The following is a 24,571-nucleotide window of genomic DNA, read 5'->3' as shown; positions in this document are numbered from 1 at the left end:
ACTGTCCAATAGAAATATAATGCAGGCCACATGTGTAATCTTTTTATGTGGCTACCAGAAAATCTTAAAAGTAAGAAAAAAACAAAACAAGTGAAATGTACTTTAATAATATATATTCTTGAACCCAATATATCAAAAATATTATCATTTTAATATGTAACCAATATAAAAATCATTAATGAGATATTTTACACTCTTTTTTCATGCCAAATCTTTGAAATCTGGTGTATATTTTTATGCTTACAGCATATTTCAATTCAGATGTCAAATTTTCATTGGAAATACTTGATTTATATTTAGATTGCATAAAATTTACAATTGAGTTGAAAGAGTAGATGCGCTTATCCAAGTTGCTCCAAACATACTCAAAAGTTTTCCAATAATTGAATTGAATACCAGTTTTTAAATTTAAATGAATTAAAACTAAAAATTAAATTCCTCAGTCACACTAGCCACATTTCAAATGCTCTCTAATCACAGGTGGCTAGTAGCTACCGTTTTGGTCAGCAGGTGCTTAGACGACAACCCCTGGGCATGGTTTACAAGGCCCTCTAGCCTCTGGCCAAGGTCTTCAGACTGATCCTCATCTCCATCCCTTTTGCACGTAATGATTCAGTTACAGGGAAGTTCATTTCCTGAGATACTTCATGTCATTTCGTGCCTCAGGACCTTTCCCCATGACACCTCCTCTCCTTCAATTGCCCTGTCCCTCACCTCCCTATTCACACGGCAAAAACTCACTTTTTTAGACTCAGTCCAACAAGCATCTCCTCTCTTAAGCCTCCCACCTCTGCTCTCCAGGACTGACCAGTCCCTCTTTGAGCCAAACTGAACTCTGGATCAATCTTGAAGATTCACCTAAGATTGCATTTCACTTCTTTGTTCACGTGTCTCTCGCTACCAGAGAGTAAACTTCTAAAATCTTGTGGTCTTCATCTTTTTTGATCCCTAAGACCTAGAACACCATCCAACACTCGTAGACAATAAATGTTTGTTAAATGAACAAATGATTAGTACCCAAATTTGCACCCTTTTTGTTATCACATACTCCTCTCCATGGACCTGAAGGGCAGTTTACTAACACTGAAGAATTAGGTGCTCCTGTTGTAATTGTGACATCACAGCAATTTCCCTGAAGCTGAAGGAATGAGATGGGCTTTCTGCCTTGCCATTTCTTCCTTCTCCAAAGGTGATAAGGCACACTTTTGAGTGTACCCCTCACAAAGGTTTAGAAACAGAAGATCGTACGTTCTGGTGATTGTTGTCATTCTCTGGTTTGCCCAGGCCAAGTCCCTTAACCTCTCTGAACCTTGGTGTCCTCATCTGTAAAATGAGGATGATAATATCTGCCCTCCTCACGGGGATGTCATAACCTAATGCACTAAGGGATGTAAAATGCTTGGTAAACTGTGATGAGTTAGGCAAACCAAAGGTCCTTTTATCACTTACTCTCAGAGACTCACCAACATAGACCAGAAGAGAGAAAGCACCTCCTCTAGGCAAGAGTCTACACTGCCTAAAGAGGCATATGAAGAGTAAACTAAGGGCATAGATCCACTGCCCCCATCCTGTTTTCCTCATCACCTTACTAAGCTCTAGAGGGAGAAGAGGCTGCTTTTGACTCTCACTGGTTCTGGTGTGTTCCCCAATTACTACATCTTGCTTTTTCCCCTCCCAACCTTCTTTCATCCTCTTGAGATCTTTCTGCATACAGGCCGCTAGATAAAAGGTCTCCAGAGTCCAAGGTGCGAGTAAAAAGCAAGAGCAACATTATCAAATTATTGGGTCTCAAGAGTGACCTCATAGTCCAAGCATAAGCTGTAACCATTTGACAAGATACTTGCTGCGCGGGGCTCCCCTCTGCCCACCTCCGTCTCCCAAGAGGAAGAACATTAGAGGATTGGAATGAAAGCAAGAAAGCCGATGGTGAGTGTTCCTGAGAAGGGGCCCTCCTCCCCAGAGTCAGCTTCAAAGGGGGTGGGGTGATAGTGTCCCCAGATAGGTGTGAGCATCCAAGAGTAGAGGCGCCATGCCCCGATTTTTGTCTGGGACCCAGGCAGTGTGCAGGTGTTCCTTATACCCCTGTGGCCTGAAAGCACAAGGTAGAGATTATTGTGTGAGAGGCTGAGAGCAAAGAGAGTCTGAAGCAGCCACTAACAGTTTCCTAGGCTCAAAAGCAGTGTGGGAGAATTCCAGATTTCCCTGGGCCTCCAAGAAGGGCAATGAGAGACAGCCAGTGGGTAGATCCTGATGGTGTCTGCATCACGATGAAGCAGATGGACAGGCAACCACACCATAGATAACCACACCTGAGGATTGGGCAGAGGCCAGGACAATGGTGACAGGTGACACCCAGGTATCCAATGCCTCACCCACCTCTAATGCCTACACAGTTTATGATGCTTAGAACTGAAACGCAGTCCTAGGAAGGAAAGGAAGAAAACATGGAATTGACTGAGACAGCCCAGAACTGGCTTGACTAAGAATTCAGTTGGCAGGGGGCAGGGTGGATGGAAATATTTAGAGAGATTAAGCCAAGTTACAGAAAACAACAAAGTAGGGATGCATTTCTGGTACCCATGAGATACATCACATCCTCTTTGAATAGCTGTTTCTATATCTGGATACATACTAGATTGTAAATTCCCTGATGCCATGTTTTGTGTCTTACGCATCCCTGCTTCCCCCAAGCCCAGGGTTTGCACATCATAAGCCCACCTGAGAAGTTTATGAACTTGCTATGACATGAGCTGAGCTGGAGATAATGTGTTCGCCTGGCACACCTGGGCTGCGGTCTCTCTTTTCCATTGCTCATCTGCTGTCACAGCACAGGAAGCATGCATGCGTTCCTTCTTTCATTCATTCCTTCACTCAGAAAATATTTACTGAGTGCTGGAACTGTGAAGCTCTACAGACGTGAGTGGGAAGGGGAAGTGGAGATTCAAAATGATGCCTCGGAGAGCCATCCCTAATGGTCTAGTGGTTAAGGTTTGGCGCTCTCACCTCTTCAGCAGCCTGGGTTGGCTTCCTGGTCGTGGAACCACATCACCCGTCTGTCAGTTGCCATGCTGTGGCAGTGGCTCATAGAAGAACTAGGAGGACTCACAACTAGGATATACAACCATGCACTGGGGCTTTGGGGAGAAGGAATGAATAAATAAATAAATAAATAAAATAAAGCCTTGTATTTGCAAGGTTCATTTTGTTTTTAATTTTCTAGAGTCCTTGCCTACCTATCATCCCACTTGAGCTTTACAGCCACAGCAGAGGTGAAGGGAAGCAGATGGTGTTAACTTTACTGTACAGGTGAAGAAAAAGAGAGACAAGTCAAGATCTGACCAAAGCAACACAGAAATTTGTGGTAGAGATGGGAGGGAGGACCTCACTTCTGCTGATTTTCTGCTTCATGCTCTTAGGTAAAAAGACATCAGAATGTACATTTGGGTTAAAACTGCAATCAGCCAATGGAAAGAGCGCCCAATGGCCAAAGCTAGAATAACCTGAGCAACAAAATAAATAAAGTAGTATTGGATTATAACTTAGAGTATAAAATAAACATCCATGAGTCTATACTGATATAGACGAATGATGGAAGAAATAAGTAAATGAAGAAGAACAGCCATTCTACCTGCAGAAGAATTCCACATAATTTATTTAGATACTCTGCGCTCAAGGAGATGGTGCACAACTCCCCACTCCATAAGTGCTGGCTATGCAGAGAGACGTCCTTCCTAACAGCAGCGCATGGAGAGGGAGAAAAGAGAGTAACTTTACAGCGGAGAACCCTGAGAAGTGCTACCTCAGCCAGGTGACCCAGGTCAACATCCCCAGTGATAAGTCATGTCGATAGGATGCACCCTTGATATGATGTAATGAGAAGAGCACTTTACCTCTGTTGATCTCCCTCTCAGAAACCTGTAATCCCAGTCTAATCATGAGAAAAACATCAGGTGAATTCCAGGTGAAGAACATTCCACAAAACTGAAAAAGGTTCTGCCTGACTAGTAGTCCTCAAAACTGTCAAGGTCATCAAAAACAAGGAAAGTCTGAGAAACTGTCACAGCCAAGAGGAGCCTAAGGAGACACGAGGACTAAATGTACCTTGGAGGGGAACATGGAACAGATAAAGGATAGGTCAAAACTAAGGAAATATGAATAAAGTATGGACTTTAGTTAATAATAGTTTATCAATTTTGGTTCATTAATTATGACAAATATACCCTCCTAATGTAAGATGTTAATATTATACACCCAGTTATTATTGGATGTGGGGGTATAGGGAAACTCCATACTATTGTCATAAATTTTCTGTAAATCTAAAATTACTCTAAAATTAAAAGTTTCTTAGAAGTGAAATAAGGGCCAGCCTGGTGGCATAGTGGTTAAGTTTGTGTGCTCTGCTTTGGCAACCTGGGATTTGCAGGTTCGGATCCTGGGCGCGGACCTACACACCACTCATCAAGCCATGCTGTGGCAGCGTCCCACACACAAAATAGAGGAGGACTGGCACAGATCTCAGCTCAGGGACAATCTTCCTCAAGCAAAAAGAGGACGATTGGCAACAGATGTTAGCTCAGGGCCAATCCTCCTCATGAAAAGAAAAAAAAGAAAAATTTTAAAAAATAAAGATTAATTGTACACTGAAAAAAAGTGCAATCAATTTATTGCTGGCATTATAAGGGTGGAGGTGGGAGGAAGGTGCTATTCAAGTCTTTATCCTGTTTTCCTGTGAATCTGTAGGGTTCACAGTCAGCTTTGGTTGAAGTGACACAGTAAAGGGTCCTTGTGTTCCTGTCACAAATATGCAGCCCCTCCAGGGCCTGGTTGATTCTAGATAGACACATTTTCCACAGCATCATCTCTAGAATCTTTGCTTTCTGAGGTCAATAAGCCTATGGACGCCTCTTTGTTCATTCCTCTGGCTTACCTGGAACTTACCTGAATATCTACTGAATTGGCATCCAGTTAATTTTCAGAATCTAGAAAAGAGGGGGGAGATTGGGAGTCAGAGTATCATCTTTGAGTATCGCCTAATTGCCATGCTCTTGACTTGACCTTTCTCATTCTCTGTTTCTTCATCCATAAAATGAAGATAATGGTGGTCCCTGGAGTAGGACAAGGTTAAACGGCATGAGGTATGTGAAAGCTTTCTGTGACCTAGAAAGGGCTGCAAATTTATTTTGGAATGTCCTTGTCTTTTGGGAGACTAGGACTTCCTGCATCTTTTGCCTTTTTAAGCAGTGCTCTGGATATTTGCTGAGTTCAGTTCAACAGACACTTGTCAAGTATCATTAATATGTTAGGCACATTAAGAAGTGCCTCACCTGGGTAATGGCATCCCTGGAAACGTAAGAAGATGGAGAAACTTAGGTTTGTCCGAATCTTCATGGGAAGAGTTGCATGTGGCTGGATGGATAAGCTGCCTGGGGTGGGGACTGTAACCCACAAGAGGCACACATCAGTTATGATGCCTTTGGATGCTGGGCATTGAAAACTCAAATCAAAGTGGCCTGAGAAAGTTGTTGGCTCACCTAGCTGGAAGGTCCAGAGTTAGGTGGACTTCAGAGTTTAATGATACAGTGGCTTAACCATAGCATCAAGGACGCAAGTTTTCCTTTTTCTGTTCTGTTCTGTACAGTGATGGCTTCATCCTATAAATAGCTCCCCTCAGGGTATGGGATGGCTGCCAGCAGCAAGCGGGCCTCTTAGCTTCCTTGTTCACAATGAGGTGGGGTAGGGAGGGCACTTAACAAAACTAAAGCCACAACCCATGACCTTGACCACCCTATCTGAATTAGCCACCTCCTACCTCCAGTCTCTTGCTAGTCCCTAACTCTGCATTATTTCCTTCACAATTTGAAATATTATTTATTTTATGTATTATTTATGTTTATATTTACTCATTGACAGTTAGCTCCGCCTCTGGAATATAACCTCCATGGGGTCACAGATTTCATCTTGTGCACCACTGGTCCCCAAACTGCCTTCTAGGGAGAGTAGGTCCCTCCCTGACCCATAGGAGAGAGGCTGAGCCTGCTACGAGGAGTCTTCCTTCTCTGCTCTCCTTCCTAAGCCCACATTGCTTCCTGCCTGGGTCCTAATTACTGGGTGGAGGTGCTGCCAATCAGGATTTCACTGGAATAAAAAGATCGCAGGTGCCACTTGGGTAAAGTTGGGAAGACAAGATTGATGGACAAATTGTCCTCCAAATAAGGAGGAAAACGAGTAGTGGGTAGCAAGGTTGCTAGTCAAGTGGGTGAAAAGCAAAATGGCATGAGATGACAGCTTCAGGACCAAGCTTGAACAGAGGGTGGGCATGGCAGAGCTCCTGTCACACAAACCTTCTGTCTACATTCCTGAGCTTGTTAACCACTCTTGGCATGGCAATGCTCCAAGGGCCCTGTGAAATATTAATAATAGTTCTTCACATTTTAAGAGCACTTTATAACTTATAAAACATATTCCCAGACATTATCTCATTTCATTGTCATAGCCATTCTGTGGGGTTGGTTTGATCATTCTTATTTTGCAGGTAAAGAAACCAAGCCTCAGAGCGACTTTGCAAAAGTCACACAGTTCAGAAGAGGGAGAGCTGGATGCAGAGATTCTTCTCCAAGTCTTGAGTTCATCCTACCTCGGTGCAGTTGAAGAAGGGGCCAACGATTTCCTGAGATGGAAATACATACTTAGGCGTAGGTTTCTTGTTTTGCATTATTTGCCTTTCTGTTTAGAGTCGAGTTGCTGTGTACCTTTGTATCTGTATGAAATTTTCCATGACAAAAAGTTAAAAACAATTAAAAGGATAGAGTTGAGTTGCTTGGTCAGCACCTGGCAGAGTAAACCAAAGGAAGCTCAGGCCCCAAGGAAGTCAGGTGCTAAAGGGTATGGGTTTCAGAGCCTTAAGATTTGACTTAAAAAAAAGAAAGAACATTTGGGAATAAGGAATAAGAAAAGTCATGTGCATGCTCAAGCAGCTAAAAAAAAGGCACAAAGGAATGAGTTGTTCCCTCCGGGTTTTATATTCTCTTGCCAGATCCTTTAATTATGCTTCTATTCTTTTTTCCCAAATTTAATTTCCCCCCAGACTTAAATAAAGAGCAGATGATGCTTCATAGAAGACTCGGTAAAGTGGCCTTTCAGAAGTTATTTTTGCCTGGGTGCAGGTCCTGGCTTGATCTCCAATTTGCTGTGTGATTTTGGGTTATTATTTACCTCCTAGGCAGTTCGCTTTCTCCAACTGTAACATAGGAATTAGAACATTCGCTGCCTCCAAATGGCCTCCCAAGAAAATTGAAAAAGAAGGCAGAGTGAGAGCCATAGAAGCACTTGGAAAATTTCCAGAGGAATGTCTTAAGCTGGGAGATGCTATTATTAGAACATTCCTTGGAATCACCCGGGTTTGTGGGTGACTATAGTCCAGGGCCCCTGCTGCCCTGGAATTAAAGCTGAAAGGGCCTTTGTGCTCCACCTGGCTGAGATGAGACCTTAGACCTTCTGGTCCTCCAGAATGCCCCCTGGTTGATTTGGTTGGTTTGACATAGCTTTCGCTCCATAAGGTGTTATCAGTTTGCTCTGATGCTTCAGGAAACAAAGTGTCCTGAGAAAGAGAGGTGGTCAGTCCTTGATCATCCATGCTAAGGGGTGGTGCATAATCTCGAAGAGCAAATAATCCCAAGGAGTGCAGGGCATTTTAATTCAGCATTGCAATAATTAAAATTTTTTTTTTTACCTTCTTAATTTTGTTTTGCTCAGGCTGAGCTTTGCAAGATGGAAGGTAGAGGTGGCTCAGATAGATGTTGGGTGGTGAGTTGGGTGGTAAGAGGAAAGTCATCTGGGGTTAAGCCTGGCTCAAGACTTTTCTCTCTTTGCTGTCACTTTCAGAGTTCAGTATACATGCTAATGGCTCACCCAACAGCCTGGACTCCCAGTTTCTTGTCTTCTCAATATTGATGTTCTTTCAACAAATGCTCCATTCTATGCCACTGACCATCAAGTTTTCATTTAATCATCCATTCATTCACTTATTCAATAAGCATGTTCCAAGTAGCTCCTATGTGTCAAGAACTTCTTAAGGGTCAGTGGTACAAAGATTAGAAACCTTCCTTTACCTTGAGGTTTGTTGAGTGAAACAGATGAGCACAACACAGTACACTGAATGTCTATCATAGTGGAATGGCTTTGAAGAATGTGCTGGAGGAGCCCTTTTTAAGCCCAGTAGGGTCAAAAAAGACTTCTAAGAGATAACACTTGAACTGGGACTTGAAGGATAAGTAGGGATTTTCGATGTGGATGGATAAAGCTGAAGGTGAGGGGAGGGAGGGCATTCTAAGAAGAGGGTTCAACATATACAAAGGTATGGAGGCATGATAAGGCAGTGGTATATTTGAGGAACAGCAATCATTTTGATTGGCTGGAGGGTATCTTAGGATTGGCAGAGATGAGTCTGGACAGGTAAGTGTGCACCAAATCCAACCCTGGGCTTATTCTGAAGGAGAAGGGGAACTACTTCAGAGAATCAGATCAGACTCATTTCAGAAAGAGTGTGCTGGTAGAAACGTAGAGACCAGACTGCAGATGTGTGAGACTGAAGGAGTGGGATGGGTGGCAGAGTGATCTGTTGGGAGCTATCACAGTAAACCAACTGAGACTAGATAAAGGCCTCAACTAAGGCAGTGCCCGTGGAGAAGGTGAGGGGTTAGAGAGAGAGACTCTGAGCAGAGTGTGAAGCTTGGGGATAGATGTGAGGGAGAGAGAAGTCTAGAATGACTTCCACGTTTCTGGCTTAGGTGACTGTGGAGATAATCATACTGTTGGCTTACATAAGAAATATAGGCAGAGAATCAGGTTTGGGAGAAAAGATGATTATTTAGCTTTGAAAATATAGTCAAGCATTGCTTAAGGATACGGATACGTTCTGAGAAATGAGTCGTCAGGTGATTTTGTTGTTGGGCAAACATCACAGAATGTACTGAAGGGGAACAAAATTTACCACCCCAAAATGTACCTCTGTAACATGAGGATTATTTTAGGCTGATTATTTTTAAGAGACAAAAGATTCAGAAAGTTTTTCTTGTTACCTCCCCCTTTACTATCTAAAAGAATTCAGACAAAAAAACCTGTCTCCTGAAGAAAGCTATCACCTTAGCTTAACATGAACTAGGTGGTAGACAGGGAGGAACCTAGAAAAGCCTGTTTTTTGGGGTCCCCTCTGTGTTCTTCTGTTTCTGTGCAGCCAAACACTTGTTTTCCAAACGTTTGCTCCTTTTCACCTACCTGTGAGTTGCCTTCCTTCCCTTTGAAGTCCCTGACTCTCCCCACCCCCAACACCTTCTTTTTTCTTTAGCTGAGGATGGTATTTACAGCGAGAGCTTTGCCATTTTGGTGAATTGCTCAGTTTTCCTGGGTCTCTCCCATGTATACATGTTATTAAACTTTTGTTGTGTTTCTATTGTTAATCTGTCTCATGTCAATTTAATTCTTAAACCATCCAGAAGAACTTAGAAGGGTAGAGGAAAATTTCTTCCTCCCCTGTAGTACTTACACAAACCTAGTTGGTACAGCGTACTGCACACCTAAGCTATATGGTACTAATCTCATGGGACCACTGTCGTATATACAGTCCATTGTCGACTGCAACATTGTTATGCACTGCATGACTGTATTGACTTTGAGGTGGGAATGGGACATCTATATGGAAATAGCCAGGAGGCAAATGGGTTTAAGGATTTGGAAGATAGGAGAGAGTTTGGGGCTAGAGACCCTCACCATGGACATCAGTGAGATCACCGAGGGTGAGGAGGGAGAGAGAGAAAGAGGCCTGAGGGGGAGACCTGGGACACCAATATTTAAGGACCAGTAGAGCAGGAGGAGCCAGGAAAGAAGACTGAGAAAGAGCGGCCAGAAATGCCTGGGGGAAACCAGGGGGCAGTGGTGTCAGGGAGGCCAGGACTCAGGGGAGGTTTAAGAATGGAGAGCACACAATGCTGTCGAGTTCCTTAGGGAGGATAAGTGTGATGGAGGCCAAAGGAGAGACATGATTGGTAGAGCAACGCCATGAAGCTGACAGACTTGAGGAAAAGCTTTAGATAGAAGCAGGGCCACCTGTCACTAATATGGGATGAAAGGAGCTAAGTAGGAGAGCACTCTGCTTGTACTTCTTTGCCCTAATCCCCAGCCAAGGGCTATTTCACATTCTCCAGGGCACCTCTGATGAAGAATGGTTGGGAATGGAGTTCGGCACATATTGATTACCAAGTCCTGTGTTAGATACTTTGTGCAGATAATCTCACCATGGCCCTTCGAGGCTGAGAGCATAATCCTCCCTTTCACAAGGAGGAAATCAAGGCTCAGCATGGCCAAGTCACTTGCTCCTTTCCTCTCCACTGGTTGCCAGGTCACAACCCCCAAAACAGATCTGTGAAGAGACACACCAGTGGCTTCACATCTGTGAAGAGTCAGTCTTTTAATCTCCCACTGGCTCAAGCTCCTAAAGCTGACAAGTAAAAAAGATAATGTTTGGCCAGATACAGGATGCGAGTTCTACCACCGAGGCCTCCACATGAACAAGTTAAATCAATGGGCAGAAGAGAGATAAGACACTGCACAAAGAAGCTTTCTTTTCAAAGAGCTAGGACAGCCAGGGAGGGATGGAGGTGGAGGTGGACAGGGGAGGAAGGTCAGCAGGGTGACTTCACCTCCCTCCCAGCTAGTGAGTTGCAAATCTCCCCTCCTAAACCATTAGACAAGTCAGGGCTGCTTGGGAACACACTGGCCCACTTTCTGTCTTTAAGATGGGTGCTCATCTTTAACTTAACATTTTTACAGTGTTTCTACTATCCCCTGAGGTTGACTGTCTTATTCCTAGAATCTGCATTTTAAAGATAAACAAACTGAAATTCAGGGACTTGCCCAGGTCCTTTCCAGTGTTTAGGAGCCAGGACTCAACTCGGTATTCAGGATCCAGATGCTGGGATCTTCCTGATACCCAGGGATAAATGATTCCATAAGGAAGTTCACTACTAATAACAACCCCAGACATGCGTCCATGGACCTTACAGTAGCTTCCAAGGTCCTATGTATCTGGCCATTCAGTACCTCTGTTAGAGAAAAAATTATCCAAAACACTTATTAAAGACAGTAAGGCAGGCTTTATTCAGGAGGGCTACTGCACTGGGGTTTTGTAGTCAGGAAGAGAGAGCAGACCCAACTCTGACTACAAGGACAAAAGGTGATTCTCAGCCTAGGAACAGGGAGGGGGGGCAGTGGCTGGAAAATTACTAAGAGGAAACAACAAGGCCAGGGGATTCTTACTGCTGGCAGGCCAGGGTGATAAGACAGCAATGGTAGGGGATAAGGAATTGCATTAGCTAGCAAGGGTGGGGGACCCAGCAGGATTCTTGCCCAAACTGGATTAAACGGGCCAAGGACAGAGTCCACGGTCAGGGACTAGTCAGAAAGAGGACTCAGAGGAGCCTGACTAGAGTTTGGTCAAAGGCGAGAGCCTCTGTCACCCCCCGACCTCATCACCAAGACCGCTCTCTCCTAGCTCTCCCCCGTCTCTCCCCTTCTCTTTCCTGATTGATTTTCCTCTGGAGCACTTACTACCATCTAACATACTATATATTTTACTTATACATTTTGTTTACAGTCTTCTTCCCCCCAACTGGAACGTCAGTCCCATGAGGCAAGGACTTGTGTCTGTTTGGTTCACTGTTGTATCTCCAACACCTGGAATGGCATCTGGCACAATCCTGCTGGCACACAGGTGGGGCTCATTCTGTGTTGAACGAACTGGACACCTGGATGAAGGTCTCTACAAATACCCTCAGATCTTGATTATCTATATCAACACCAAAGGATAATAATCCCAATGACGGATGATTCGTCCAACCAATTCATAATGTACTTTACCATGCATTATCGTAATATTAACGCAGTAACATAAGAATTAGGTCAGATGAACCATGGAATATTTGCCTTCCGTAAGAATTCTATGGTGCTATGTGGTTGTGAGGGGTACAAAAAAAGGAAAAGGAAGCCCAGAAATATTGGGACAAAGAAACCTATCTAGGATTCAGAGCTTGCTGCAGCAAAACTCATATGCATACAAGACCATCTTCCATATATAGATCGTGTATAATGGGCCCTCAGTAGGCACTTAATCTAAATGATCATCTCCCCTTCCAGACATCCCATGCTGTTCCTGAAACCCGCCACGTGCCCCTGCACATGCCCTTTCCTATGCCCCACATGTTGTCTTTCCCCTCTGCCCCCTCACTTCTTGTCTTCCCAGTAATTCCTCACTCACCCTTCAAGTCTCAACAGAAATTGCCTCTGCAGAGAGGACTTCTGACTCCCCTGGGCAGAGTTAATCATTCCCGCCTCCAATAACAGCATCCAATACAAACACTGGGATATTGTCACATTATAATTGCTAATTTGTTCCCATGTCCTTCTCCCCAGGAGACGGTAGGAGCCTGGAGGGCAGAGACTTACCTTATTTGGTATTGCATCCCCAGCCACTAACACATATATGACACACGGCTGGGTTGGGGTGAATGACGAAGGGGCTATACGCAGCTCAGACACTGTAAACAAGGACAGAAAACATCTCGGCCCAGACAGGTGTTTCTCACTCATCATCCTTGCCTGGGAGGCTAGGGAAACCCTGCTTCAAAGGAACCTGACACACGTGAACAAATGTGGGGCCGAAGTAGAGGGGGATTCATTCCCTCTCAAGGATTAAGCATCTGAAGGCAGAGTTCACCACAGGGCTCCTTATATAGTGAGCTTCTTTAGCGCTCTCCAAAGCAAGAGCTGATTTTCAGACAGGGAATTCAAACCCAGCACGGCGGACACAAATCTACTGCACGAAGTAAGGCGCTCTTGGTGAAAAGCTAGTTAAATCAGCATCACTTTCTACTTGCCTGTACACACTGTCCAGTTCACTGGCCATAGGCATCTGTATAGTGCAAAAAGCAGAGCAGCAAAAACTCACCAAGGCCTCAAACCCAGAAAAAGGAAGCCGGGGTGGGGGTGGGGGGTAGGGAATCACGGGGCCTGAGAGCAGGCAGGGGTTTTTGCTTTTGTTTTTGTATTTAGCATCTCCAATGCCTAGACCAGTCCCTGACACACACTTGATACCCCATAAACATTTGTTGAAGGAATGTGTGACTAGAGGAACCTATGACCACTGGGAAGGAAACAAGCTGGAGAAGACATTATAGCACTGTAGTTAGGAGTAACTCTTTAATAATAAGCCACTAGGGGTCGGTCAGGTGGGTTAGCCTCCCCACAAGCATGCTCAAGTAACAACGGATGGGGACCAAAGTGTTGTCCAAAGCGTGTGGGTCCAGTTAACAAAAGGCCTCTGGTTGGACCAAGTGGAGTATGTATGTCCCCAGCTGGGCACAAAAAGAGACCTGCCCAGCATCCTCCTTTCCCACCCTTTCTCCATGTAGTACTCAGCCGCTGTCTCAAGAAATATTGAATATTTAACGCACGTTTGTTACAAAGGACACAAAATCATCAGAAAGCCTGGGGTGACCACGTGCCTCAGTTTAGCTTTGGCCACAGTTTGCTCCAGGACCACTTTTAAGAGCTAAAGAATGCACACAATTTTTAAGAGTGCTACTGAACTGTTCCTTTCGGTTGTTTCTGCATGAAAGATCTCTGCAGGTGGGCTATAACCATAATTGTAAGATCTCGGCCATATGGGAAGGAAGCTAACATTTATCTAGTGCCAATCACATAGCAGAATGCACAAACTAGACACTTTTGGTATATTATTTAATCCTATGACTGTACTATGAGGGGGGTGCTATACCCCTTTTGCAGATAGGAACTGAGGCCCAAAGGGAATACGTAAGTTGCCTAAGCTCACTCAGCCAATCTGTCACAGGCTGGCTGATTCCAGGCTGACTCAACACACAGCTCCAAGATGGGACTCAGAAGACACTCGTGATTTTACAAGAACCAAATCCTTTTGATCAATAAATTTCCCTGACTTTTTCGGTGACTGACCCATTTGATTGGGTGCACTGAGTTTGGCCTGGTACAGAGTGGCAAGACGACCTGCGACCTCTCCCAGCAGACAAGGTAAGGCTCCAAAGCATATTTTCCCAAGGCCCGCTTAAGCCTAGCCAGTCTATTTCGACTTAACGACTTCTGGCTGCAGTGAAGTCTGGGTGCTAATGAGCTGTGTAGGAGAATGAGAGTGTTCTGTTGTGTCGAACAGGCCCCTGATGAGAATAGCTTAACTCTTCTTGCAAAGCGGCTACAGTGCACAGTGGCACTGTTCCTCAGAAAAATAACACCAGCGATGCCTTGCAGGGATGTAGGTGGGAATGGCACACAACATAAGAACATGTTGGCACTGTCTGTTTAAAATAGCAAAAGCAGCAGAAAGACATGAACACAGTAATTCTAACCTTATTAAACTAAAAACATTCCTCGAGTCCTCTTGGGAAACTATTTCGCTTCACAAGGAGGGAGGTGAACCAGCTTCTTCGAGGTCAGTTGCCTTTGGAGATTTGCCTATTTCGCTCTCCATCTAACTGGCACACGAGTGTAGACATAACCTGAAGATGCCAAGTGAAAATGGGGAGGTTTGGAACCAGTTTTATTTTTAAAAGGTCTTCCTTTGGGTAAACCCACTAATAAACCTTTGACCCAGAGACTGCACTCCTAAGAATGAAAACAGACTCCAGGCTTCCTGGGTCTATCTGGCTTGGACACTTACCTTGAACAAGGAAACTCAATTCTTCTGTGCGTTATTTCCTCATGTGTAAAATGGGAATAATAAAATTATCTACCTATAGGTTTTTGGTAAAGATTAAGTGAGATAATCCATATAGACTAGCACAGTACCAGTACCCAATACATAGGGAGCCCTCAATTGTCTCAACTGTTCAACTGTTTATTATTATTACCTTAAAGACTCAATCATAAACATGGACAAAGCTTTGTGCAAAGACAGTCAGTGCAACACTGTTCATAATAATGAAAAATCTGAAACAATCTAAAAACCCAAAATTAGGTGAATGATTAAGCAAAATAAGCTGCACATCTGGTCTGGAAAGATGATGGAGCTATTAAAAATTCTGGCTATGAAAATTATATAATTTCTTTTTTGAGGAAGATTAGCCCTGAGCTAACGTTTGCCACCAATCCTTCTCTTTTTGCTGAGGAAGGCTGGCCCTGAGATAACATCTGTGCCCATCTTCCTCTACTTTATATGTGAGACGCCTGCCAAAGGATGGCTTTACAAGCAGTGTGTAGGTCTGCACCTGGCATCCGAATCAGTGAACCCCAGGCCGCCAAAGTGGAACGTGTGAACTTAACTGCTGCGCCACCAGGCTGGCCCTGAAAATTATGTAATATTTTTAAGTGCTTATGATATAATAGGTGGGAAAAAAGAAGTGTATAAAATTGCATATATATTTACAACTGTGTAAAACAAAAACCAAATCCTGTAACTGGGGGGGAAAGATTGACAGGCAAGACTTGAAAATTCATCAGGATGAGTGAACTCTGGTTAACTTTTAGTTTTCTATTCTCTATTTTCCAAAGTATTTTATATAGTTACATGATTTTTAGAGTAAAAGTAAGTAAAATAATATTAAAAATTATGTTAAAATTGTTGCTTTTTGAGTGTAATCGGCATGAAGGCTCCAGGGTTGCAGAACTGAGAGCTATTTCTATTTATTTTATTACAACGTTCAGAAGAGGCCCAGTAGGCTGTAGGGTAGCAAAACAATTTTCCAGAATTATAAATTTTTGATAGTTGGTTCCCTGGAAGCTTCAATAAACAAGCTTGGATTTTTCCTTATTTAGGGCATACTGTCTAATATTTCCATGCAAATTTCTCATGAACATTCCTGTGGTTGCCATGAATGTTCCAGGTGACCCTTGATCAAGGAGGCCAGTAAGGCCAAGGAAGCTGAAAGTCAGGCTCCAGGCAGCCGGTGCGAACCTGCCTCGGTCTTCATGATGGATAAGATGAAGCTGGTAAAAACCAAGCCTGTCCTAAAAAGCACTTTATTCTCAGTCTCTTTCCTCCAACACCATTCTCTAACCTGCCCCTCCCTCTCCTTTACAAGCTCTCTTTGCACTCCTACTGTGAGCCCAGCGCTAGGCTAGAAGCTGAGGACAGAGGTGGATGAGACTCAGCTCCTGTCTTGAAAGTGGTCAGCCCCAGGACCAGAGGGGGCAGACAAGCAAACACAATCCCAGTCAACATGACAGGGGCCCTGAAAGAATATCAGGGCTGTAGAGTCAAAGAGGAGGGCATTGCTAACCGTGCATGGGGCTTGGCCAACAGCACAGCAGAGGTGGCATCTGATGGAGGTTGGGAATGAGCAAACGTTTGCCAGGGTAGGAGAAGGGCTGAGGTGAAGGCATTCCAGGCTGAGGAACAGCAGGTATAAAAGCACCGTGAGGGCAAGGTGTTGTGGGGGAAGGCTGTGAGATTCCCCGTGGGGCTGGTGTTTCATGGGGTTCAGCTGGGGAGAGGGAAAAGGAGGAGGAGTCAGCATGCAAAGAGATCACGCTAAGAGGGTAGGCCTGAGTCACACGGACTAAAAGTCAGTGGAAGTTTTGAAGCAGGGGAGAGACGTGCTCTGATTCTCTGGGGAAGACAGTGCTGGTCGCTGTGGCGGAGGAGCTCATGTGGCTGTAACCAGTGGGAGGGGCACAAATGAGGAGGTGGCTGCACTAGTATGATGAGCACTAAGGAGGGTTTTTTAGGGCCTTGCAGGGGGGGGGGGGGGGGTGAGGAACCAGCTCAGAGGGTTGTGACTGGTGTGGAAGTGACAACTCTGGCTGACTGGTTAGATCTGGGAGGTGACAGAAATCAGGGATAGATGGATAAGTATAGCCATGCCATTAACAAAGATAGGAAACTTCAGAGAAATGGGTTCAATGACGGACTAACGAAAGATTAAATAAACTCAGTTTGGGACAGGTTGAGAAAAATGAGCCAGGGGGTGTCTGGGCTGTTGATTAGAGCAGTCTGGCTTTCAAAAACAATTCTAGGCTGGAGATACTGATCAGGAAGGCAATTGCACAGTAGAGGGCGGGTGCTCCAGAAGAGGTTACCCTGGTGGACTAAAGAACAGGATGCTTGGGAAGAATGTTTTCAGACACTGAACCTTCAAAATCAGATTTGCCTGAGGGTTTATGGAGGCTCTAACCTGCGTAAACAGTGTTTTCTTTTCCATGTGCATGCCTGATAAATCTTCAGTTTGTTTTTCGATTCGTTTGTTTCTGCTGACTCTGACAATGAGTGGTGAACATGAATGGAGGCTTTGGAACAGGACAGACCTGGGTTCCTGCCCCAGCTCCTTGACTTAGGAGGAAGAGGTCAACTTCTCTGACTCTCAGTCTCCTGCACTGGAGAAGATGGAGAATGACATCTCATACTCTCAGAGTTGTTAGGTTTGCAATATGTCTATGTCTGCTTGGTAATATAAAAGCCTGTAACCCCAGTCCTACAGTATATTATGTAAGCTAAACCAAAAGCCTTCTCTTGGTAAAGATACATCACTATAAAATTTACAATCTTTAGGCCCCAACTAGCATATTTTAAACTGTAAATGTATGTTGATTTTAATGTTTGAGCAGGCTATGGCATTTCAGTTATTAAAAAGTGACAAGAAAGGTCTAGATGACAGGGCACATTTATTTTTCTTCCTGTCCTTACTTTTCAAAAAAAAGGCTAGTATACAAATTACAAATGCTGGATGAGCTCAAGCTCTCAAAAATGCATTATCATTTTCACAGTCATCTAATTTAGAGACAGTGGAACAAATCCAAGTAACAATTTTATTCTAGTCTACAGCACAATTTTTTACATATATTTTAGTGGTTTTGACAGTGTTACTTTTGAGCAGACTTCAAATGAATCTACAAAAGTTAATATATTAAAAATAAAATATACACAATAAAACAACAGGCATCTAGATGTTCAGAATCATGCAGATAGCGGTGGTCTGGTTGGTGTTATCACTGGGTACTTCACCTATTTAAGAATTCACCAGTAAATACCAGTTCTTCTGTTTCTCATTCCCATATAATTCACCAAAATCAGAGTATTCTAAACACACACACACACACACACAAAATAAACCCTCTTTTAAAGCAGTATCAGTACAAAATTTCAATGAATAAGCCTAAATGTATCATCAAACCAACAATTTCACTGATCAAACCCATTACTAGAAAATAGTCGTTATCAGCACCCAATCCAAAGGCAGGGTCTGCTCATTTATCAAAACACCAACAGGAGATTAATCAACAAAATAACTAATATGTTAATCTTAATATAAGACACTGAGGGGAAACCAAAAATAATATATTAAATATCACTCCACTGAGCCAGGATAGAACCCATGGACCACAGATGCATGAGTTTCTATCTGTCAAACAATGCTTTAAATATTTTTCTATGAAAAAGAAAAAAGTCTATCAGGAGGTGCAGAGGAAAGGTAGAAATGTGAATTCATGCATCTACTTCCACAATTTAAAATCAATATCAAACTGATAATATAGAGCTAAGTGACAGTGACTCAACTGTCGGGCACTGAACAGACAATACCACTATTCACTGTAATTCGTAACTCTCTTCAGGAGTTTTCAGCAGATGGCTAACCCAATAAGACTCTCATCATACAGACGGAATACTCATCTACTGTTGAAAGAGATCCTGAAGAAAACATGGCAAAGGCAAAGAGAAAGAGTCGAGTCTTTTGAAAAAGTTGATGATATCAAAATACTTTTCCATCACTGGTAAACCAAATAGGTCACGCAGATGGCCCAAAGCAGCATGGAATTCAGAGTCAGAGGTTGGCAGAAAAGTTTGGAAAACTGCAGTTTTTAAAAATTGGCAATTTCTCCATGCTTAATAAAACTATCAGAAGAGGTATAATGTTTGTTCGCTTGTGGAATGTTGACAGCTTGCTGCAAAAATTCACATGAATGAGGAACTGCAGGGATGCGCTTCAATGAAAAATTTTTTAAAAATTTACAAAAAACTAAGGTTTCTATTTAAAAAATAACCATGTTATGCCAAGATGAAACATGGTAAAAGTAGTGTAAGTTCTGTCCATGATTCTTTACACAGCTAATGGGAAAGAGATAGAAACAATTTTCTCTTAAAAAGGAAGATTTGTTATTGCACTGACTTTTAGAACCTGACCTAGTAATTTAGAAAAATCATGTAGTAAAATCTGTAAAATTAAAATACAAAATTCTGGTCTGTAAACATCAGTTGGCCAAGTCTATCCAGAGTCCTTCATGATAGTGGAATGGAATGAATAATTAATTCACTACCTTATTTGCTGTGAGGGGGAAAATTCCAGAACACAGCCTTTATACTTTCACAGTAATTATATTCAAAAGATATAAAGAAAGTCAGTGCAGTTGTCTTCTTTTTTTTTCTTTTTCTCTGTGCAATTTTCAGCTCTTACCCCACTCCCAAGTGCCATAATCGAAATAATACTGGTTTGAAGACCTAGTAAAGATTGGTCATAAATGTCGCATAAAGTCTGTAGGACTTCGGTAAAGATATTTCCAAATGGCATAGTAATGCACTGCAGCTGCCGTGGCCACAAACAGGTGCCAGATAGCATGCGCAAATGGAATGATGCCATCACTCTTGAAGAACACAACTCCCAGGCAATAGATTAAGCCCCCACAGGCAAGTTCGTGAAGTCCATCGGTGTTATTCTGTCAACAGAGGAAAAAAATAAAAAGGTTTTGATGTTATGCTGATGTGACAAGCTCAAGAGATAACTGCAAGTCCCCTTAAGCCTCCTGATTTTTTAGACGATGAAGTAGCTCTGCATGGACAGAATCCTGATCTGTAAGCATGAACTAAACTGAAAAGTCTCCTCGACATCCACCTGGATTACTGTTTGAGTTGGCCGTCTTGATTTGACCAAGCAGTACGGTAACAGGTCCCACAGGGAAAAGCAGCACACTCTGCCCATCTATAGCATGTTTAAGCAGACTGCAATTGCATCCAGATACAGCACTTCATTTTAATAAAGTACAATCCCTGGCTGTCATCTTCCTCTTTAAAAGCTTTCTTCTCTACAAGGCACGCCCACGCCACTCCATTTATAATTTACATCCCAGCCAGAGTTTTCACGTCCCTTTGTCCTCCTAAACCCTGTTCTGCACTGACTGCTTTCCTGCGACTTTCCCTGCTTGTGTGAACTTACTTAGGTTTGCAATATGATGTACGTCTGGTTGGTAATATAAAGGCCTATAACCTCAGTCCTACAGTATATTATATAAGCTAAACCAAAAGGCTTCTCTTGGTTCCTTTTGGCTGACACAGGAAAATCACAGCTAGAAGTGGCCTCCGAGATCAGAGATCATAGGGTACCTTCTAGATGTTGCCAGGCCTTTTTGTCCTTGAACCTCAGAGGTTCTTAGCTTAACGAGAAGCTAACAGTTGTGTGTGCTTTAGCACACTAAGGAGAATGTTTAGGCTGCTTTTGGTTTTCAAAAACCTAGGCCTACCTAGATTAAATCGGGTTGTGCGATTGAGAGGGGAAGAGACTAGAGGCAGAGCTGAGGAAGCTGAGGAAACTAGTCAGGCCCCTGCATTCCTGGAGACAAGGAATAGAAAGGTCTTGGGTTCTGCAGGGTAGGTGGTAATATAAGCCAGACGGTGGCAAGGCCTTGCAAGGGGACTGGTGTGTGGGTGTCCCAGAGGCCTGGGCACTGATGGCTGCGATGTTGTGAGCCTTGGAGCAGGCTGCTGCCGCCAAGTCCAGCAGGCAGCATGGGGAAGCTCTCATGCAGCCGCCTAATGGAATGGGCGCACAGGCCCAGGCTACAGCAATGGCAGCAGCAGAAGACCAGGAGCGAGGATCTAGGGCCAGAGGTGAGGATCAGTCCTGTTTTCAAAGTTCACATAACCCCACGGTTTTTGTAGGATCAAAAGATAGGGAAAGAGCCAACCCTAACTGACTACCACTAATCTAGTAAGATGGAACTCAGCCAGATTTATCTTTATTTAAAAAGTGAAAAAAGGCCAAAACCAAAATACAACACATTATTTCCTAAAGGTTATAAAGCAATTAATATCTACTAATTATACAAAATTCTCCATGTACATACATTAGGGGCATTTTTCTATGAGAGGTTAAGATTTTCATCAGATTCTCAAAGGGGCACGTGACCCCCAAACGGTAAGAGTTGCTCATCTAACACAACCTCCTTACTTTAGAGATGAAGAGAGTAAGGCCAGAGAAATGAAGTAACCCGAACAAAGTCATACAGCTGGTCACTGCCCCAAAAGATACCCACTCTTTTTTCTTTCTGCTAAAACAATAAATGAGAGACCAAACCAAGTACACAGGCTGGTTTTGACAAACATTCTGTTAATAGATAGTTCCTCATGACATCACATTTACCTTATCAACTTTCAAAGAACCAGAACATAGTTAATGCTAAAACAAACAAAACAAAAATGTTTTCTTCATTATCAATGTCTTTATTGTGTTACTATGTAGCAGACACTGAAGCTCTTCCACATATTTACACATTTAATCTTCACAACTCTAAATTAGCTACTATTATTATCCCAATTTATAGATAAGAAAACTAAAACACAGAGAGGTTAAGTAGTTGCCCAAGGCCACATGGCCTTTAGGTGTCACAATCAGATTTGAACCAAGGTAGTCTGGTTCCTGAACGTACATTCATTTTTTGGGTGGGGGGGATGATGATTTAAAAAATTGATGATTGATTGAGAGTGTAACACACAGACCTTAAGTGACCAGTATGGATTTTGATAAATGCACACACCTATGTAACCCATCCGCCTACCCAGATACACAACTATCCCATCAGCCCAGAAAGTTCTGTGGTACCTCTTCCCAATCCTGGACCATCCCTTCCACCAAGGCAATAACTGTTCCTATTACTATTACCACAGACTAAGTCTAAATGTTCTAGAACTTCACATAAATGGAATTACACTGTATGTACATGTTTGTATCTGGGTTCTTTTTGCTCAATATAATGTTTTTGACATTCATACACATGCTTCGTGTATATCAATCATTCATTCCTTTTACTTAGCATTCCCTTGATTTATTGAATGTAATTTACCAATTCTTTCCATTTCGGGGCTATTATGAATAAAATTAATATCTACAGTATTTTATGAGTCTTTTTGTAGACATATGTTTTCATTTCTGTTGGGTAATACTTGTTGAGTCATAAATGTACATTTAATTTTATAATAAACTGCAAAATAATTTATGAAGCAGTTATACCATTTTATACTCTCCCCCAAAAGGAAGGAGGGTTCCAGTTATTTTACATCTTTGCCAGTATTTGGTGTTGCCAGTCTTTTTCATTTTAACCGTTCTACAGGGTGTGTAGTGAAGCAGATGGAGGTTTTAATTTTCATTTCCCTGATGACTAGTGATGCCGAGCACTTTTTCAAGGGTTTATTGGGCACTTGTATATCTTTCTTTGTGAAGTGTCTGTTCAAGTGTTTTACCCATTTTTAAAGGACTGGCTTTTTACTACTGATTTGGAGTGTTTTATATATTTGGGATACATATCCCTTGCTAGATACATATAGAGAAGGCAAATATTTTCTCCCAGTCTGTGGCTTGTCTATTCTTTTTCAAGTTCATTAATCTTTTCTTCTGCAGTATCCAATCTAGTGTTAAACCTCTCCAATAAACTTTTTTCTTAATATAGCATAGTTTCCAGATCTAGAATTTCCATTTGGTTCCTTTTTTATAGTTCCATTTCTTTTCTGAGATTCCTCATCTGTTTACTCATTGTTCTAAAGTCCTTGTATGCTAATTTCAACAACTGTCATCTTTGGATCTGTTTCTATTGACCTGTTTTTCCTTACCTGTGTGTGTTTGTGTGTATGTGTGTGTCACATTTTTCTGCTTGCTTATCTAGTAATGTTTGTTTGGATGGTGGATGCCAAGTTGTTAAGGAGCATAGATTCTGTTGTCATCCTTCAAAGAATGTTGGGTTTGTTCTGGTAGGCAGTTTATTTACTGGAAAATCAACTTTATCCTTTCAAGGTTTGTTTTGGGGTTTTGCTATGGCAGGCTACAGTAGCTCTTCTCCTAATGTGTGAAATTGCTAGGGTCAACTGAATACCTGAGTTGTTCAGCACGGTCTCTTCACCCTGGCTGGTTGGAATTCTGATATCTCTCAGCACTGGGCACCTTGTGGAATCTCCATTGATCTCACAGCCTTCCCATGGCTATTCTCAGCCAGGGCATGCAGAGTCTTGCCCTGTGCAAATCCAGCTTAGTATCTGGGCAAAGGCTCAAGGAAACCACTCTGTAGATTTATGGAGACTTCTCTTTGTAAAGCTCCCTACTCTCCAGCATGCTGCCCCCCAAACTGCAGCTGGCTCAGTAGCTGAAATGCTGATTTCCATTTCCTCCACCCAGACTGCAGCTCTCTGGATCAGTTTCTTTCACTGCAGTTTGGAAAGTGTCCCCTGGGAGACAACTGGGGTGAATTTGAAGCTTATCTTTTGATTTCTCTTGCCTCAAGGATCAAGGACCTACACTGTGTGTGTCCAAGGCCAAAAAATAGTTGTTTCATATACTTTTTCCAGTTTTATAGTTCTTTATGGCAGCAGGGTAAGTCTGATACCCATTATTTTGACCAGAACCAGAGCTCTGAGTCTTCATCCATACTGTCTGTTTCTTTATTAGTTCAGATGGATTACAAGGGTCTTTTGGATCTGGTCTCTGTCCAGCTCTCCAGCTTTATCACAAGACTTGTGTTAGCTGCATCATTACCCACCTCATGCATATACGTATACTCAAACAGGTACACACACTCACGATCCAAACAATGAACTATTTTCAGTTCTTCAAAGATACTAGTGCTTTCCTCCTCTTCAGGGCTCCCTTCATGCTGTATCTTTACCTACACCACTTGTATCACCTGTACCATCTCTCGGCTCCTACTCGTCTTTCTAAAACAGTTTAAGTATCATTTCCTCTGGTACTTCCGTCATGTGCTCCCATAGCAACCTATACTTTCTCCAGTCAAAGACATTTCAAAACTTTATTATAGTGTCTTATTTAATACGAATTTTCTTTTTCTGTTTGATTCTAAGTTCTTCAAGTTAGTGTGGGGATTATCCTGTTTGATTATCATAATCACTAGTCACCCACTATTGTACCACTTGTGAAAATGCCAATTAGAGATTTAGGCTAGTAAAAATGCTGGATAAACCTGCTCTTATGACACCGCAAAGGAATTTACCTCAAGTTCTACTCTAATGAGCAGCAACCTATTCACATAGACCCTGCTTACATTGCTTTGGGTGTCCTGAATCGCCCTGTGACTATATCGCCTTCAAGGCAGATTTTCTCATTTCAGTCATTCATCTACTCCTCACCATTCCCTGTTGCCTTTACCAACTACATTCTATGTATTTTTGGTGCTTGGTAATTATTAAAGCCATCACAAACCTCATATCTCAAAGAACATATTTTGTTGCATTCTCATTAAGACATATCCTGTGAAAAAACACAAGCAAACTTGTAACTCTTAAACC

General features: G+C 42.7%; 1 protein-coding gene across 3 annotated transcripts in view; it reads right to left on the bottom strand.

Moving 5' to 3' along the window:
• Positions 1–24,571, bottom strand: part of MMD (monocyte to macrophage differentiation associated) — a 58,614-nt gene that overhangs the window by 14,595 nt on the left and 19,448 nt on the right. For 2 of the 3 annotated variants that reach the window (XM_046675879.1, XM_046675878.1), the window contains one exon: positions 17,804–19,725. The exons of the other annotated variant lie outside the window; for it this stretch is intronic. In XM_046675879.1, the coding sequence (XP_046531835.1) occupies positions 19,525–19,725 (201 nt within the window). In that variant the 3' untranslated portion in view covers positions 17,804–19,524. Of the gene's footprint in view, positions 1–17,803; positions 19,726–24,571 lie in introns of those variants that run through there. 3 annotated transcript variants of the gene reach the window in all.

This window comes from Equus quagga, chromosome 11 (genome assembly GCF_021613505.1).
Source record: "Equus quagga isolate Etosha38 chromosome 11, UCLA_HA_Equagga_1.0, whole genome shotgun sequence".
Lineage (NCBI taxonomy): Eukaryota > Metazoa > Chordata > Mammalia > Perissodactyla > Equidae > Equus > Equus quagga.
Note: the sequence above shows the minus strand (reverse complement) of the source record. Positions and strands in the feature narration are given on the sequence as shown.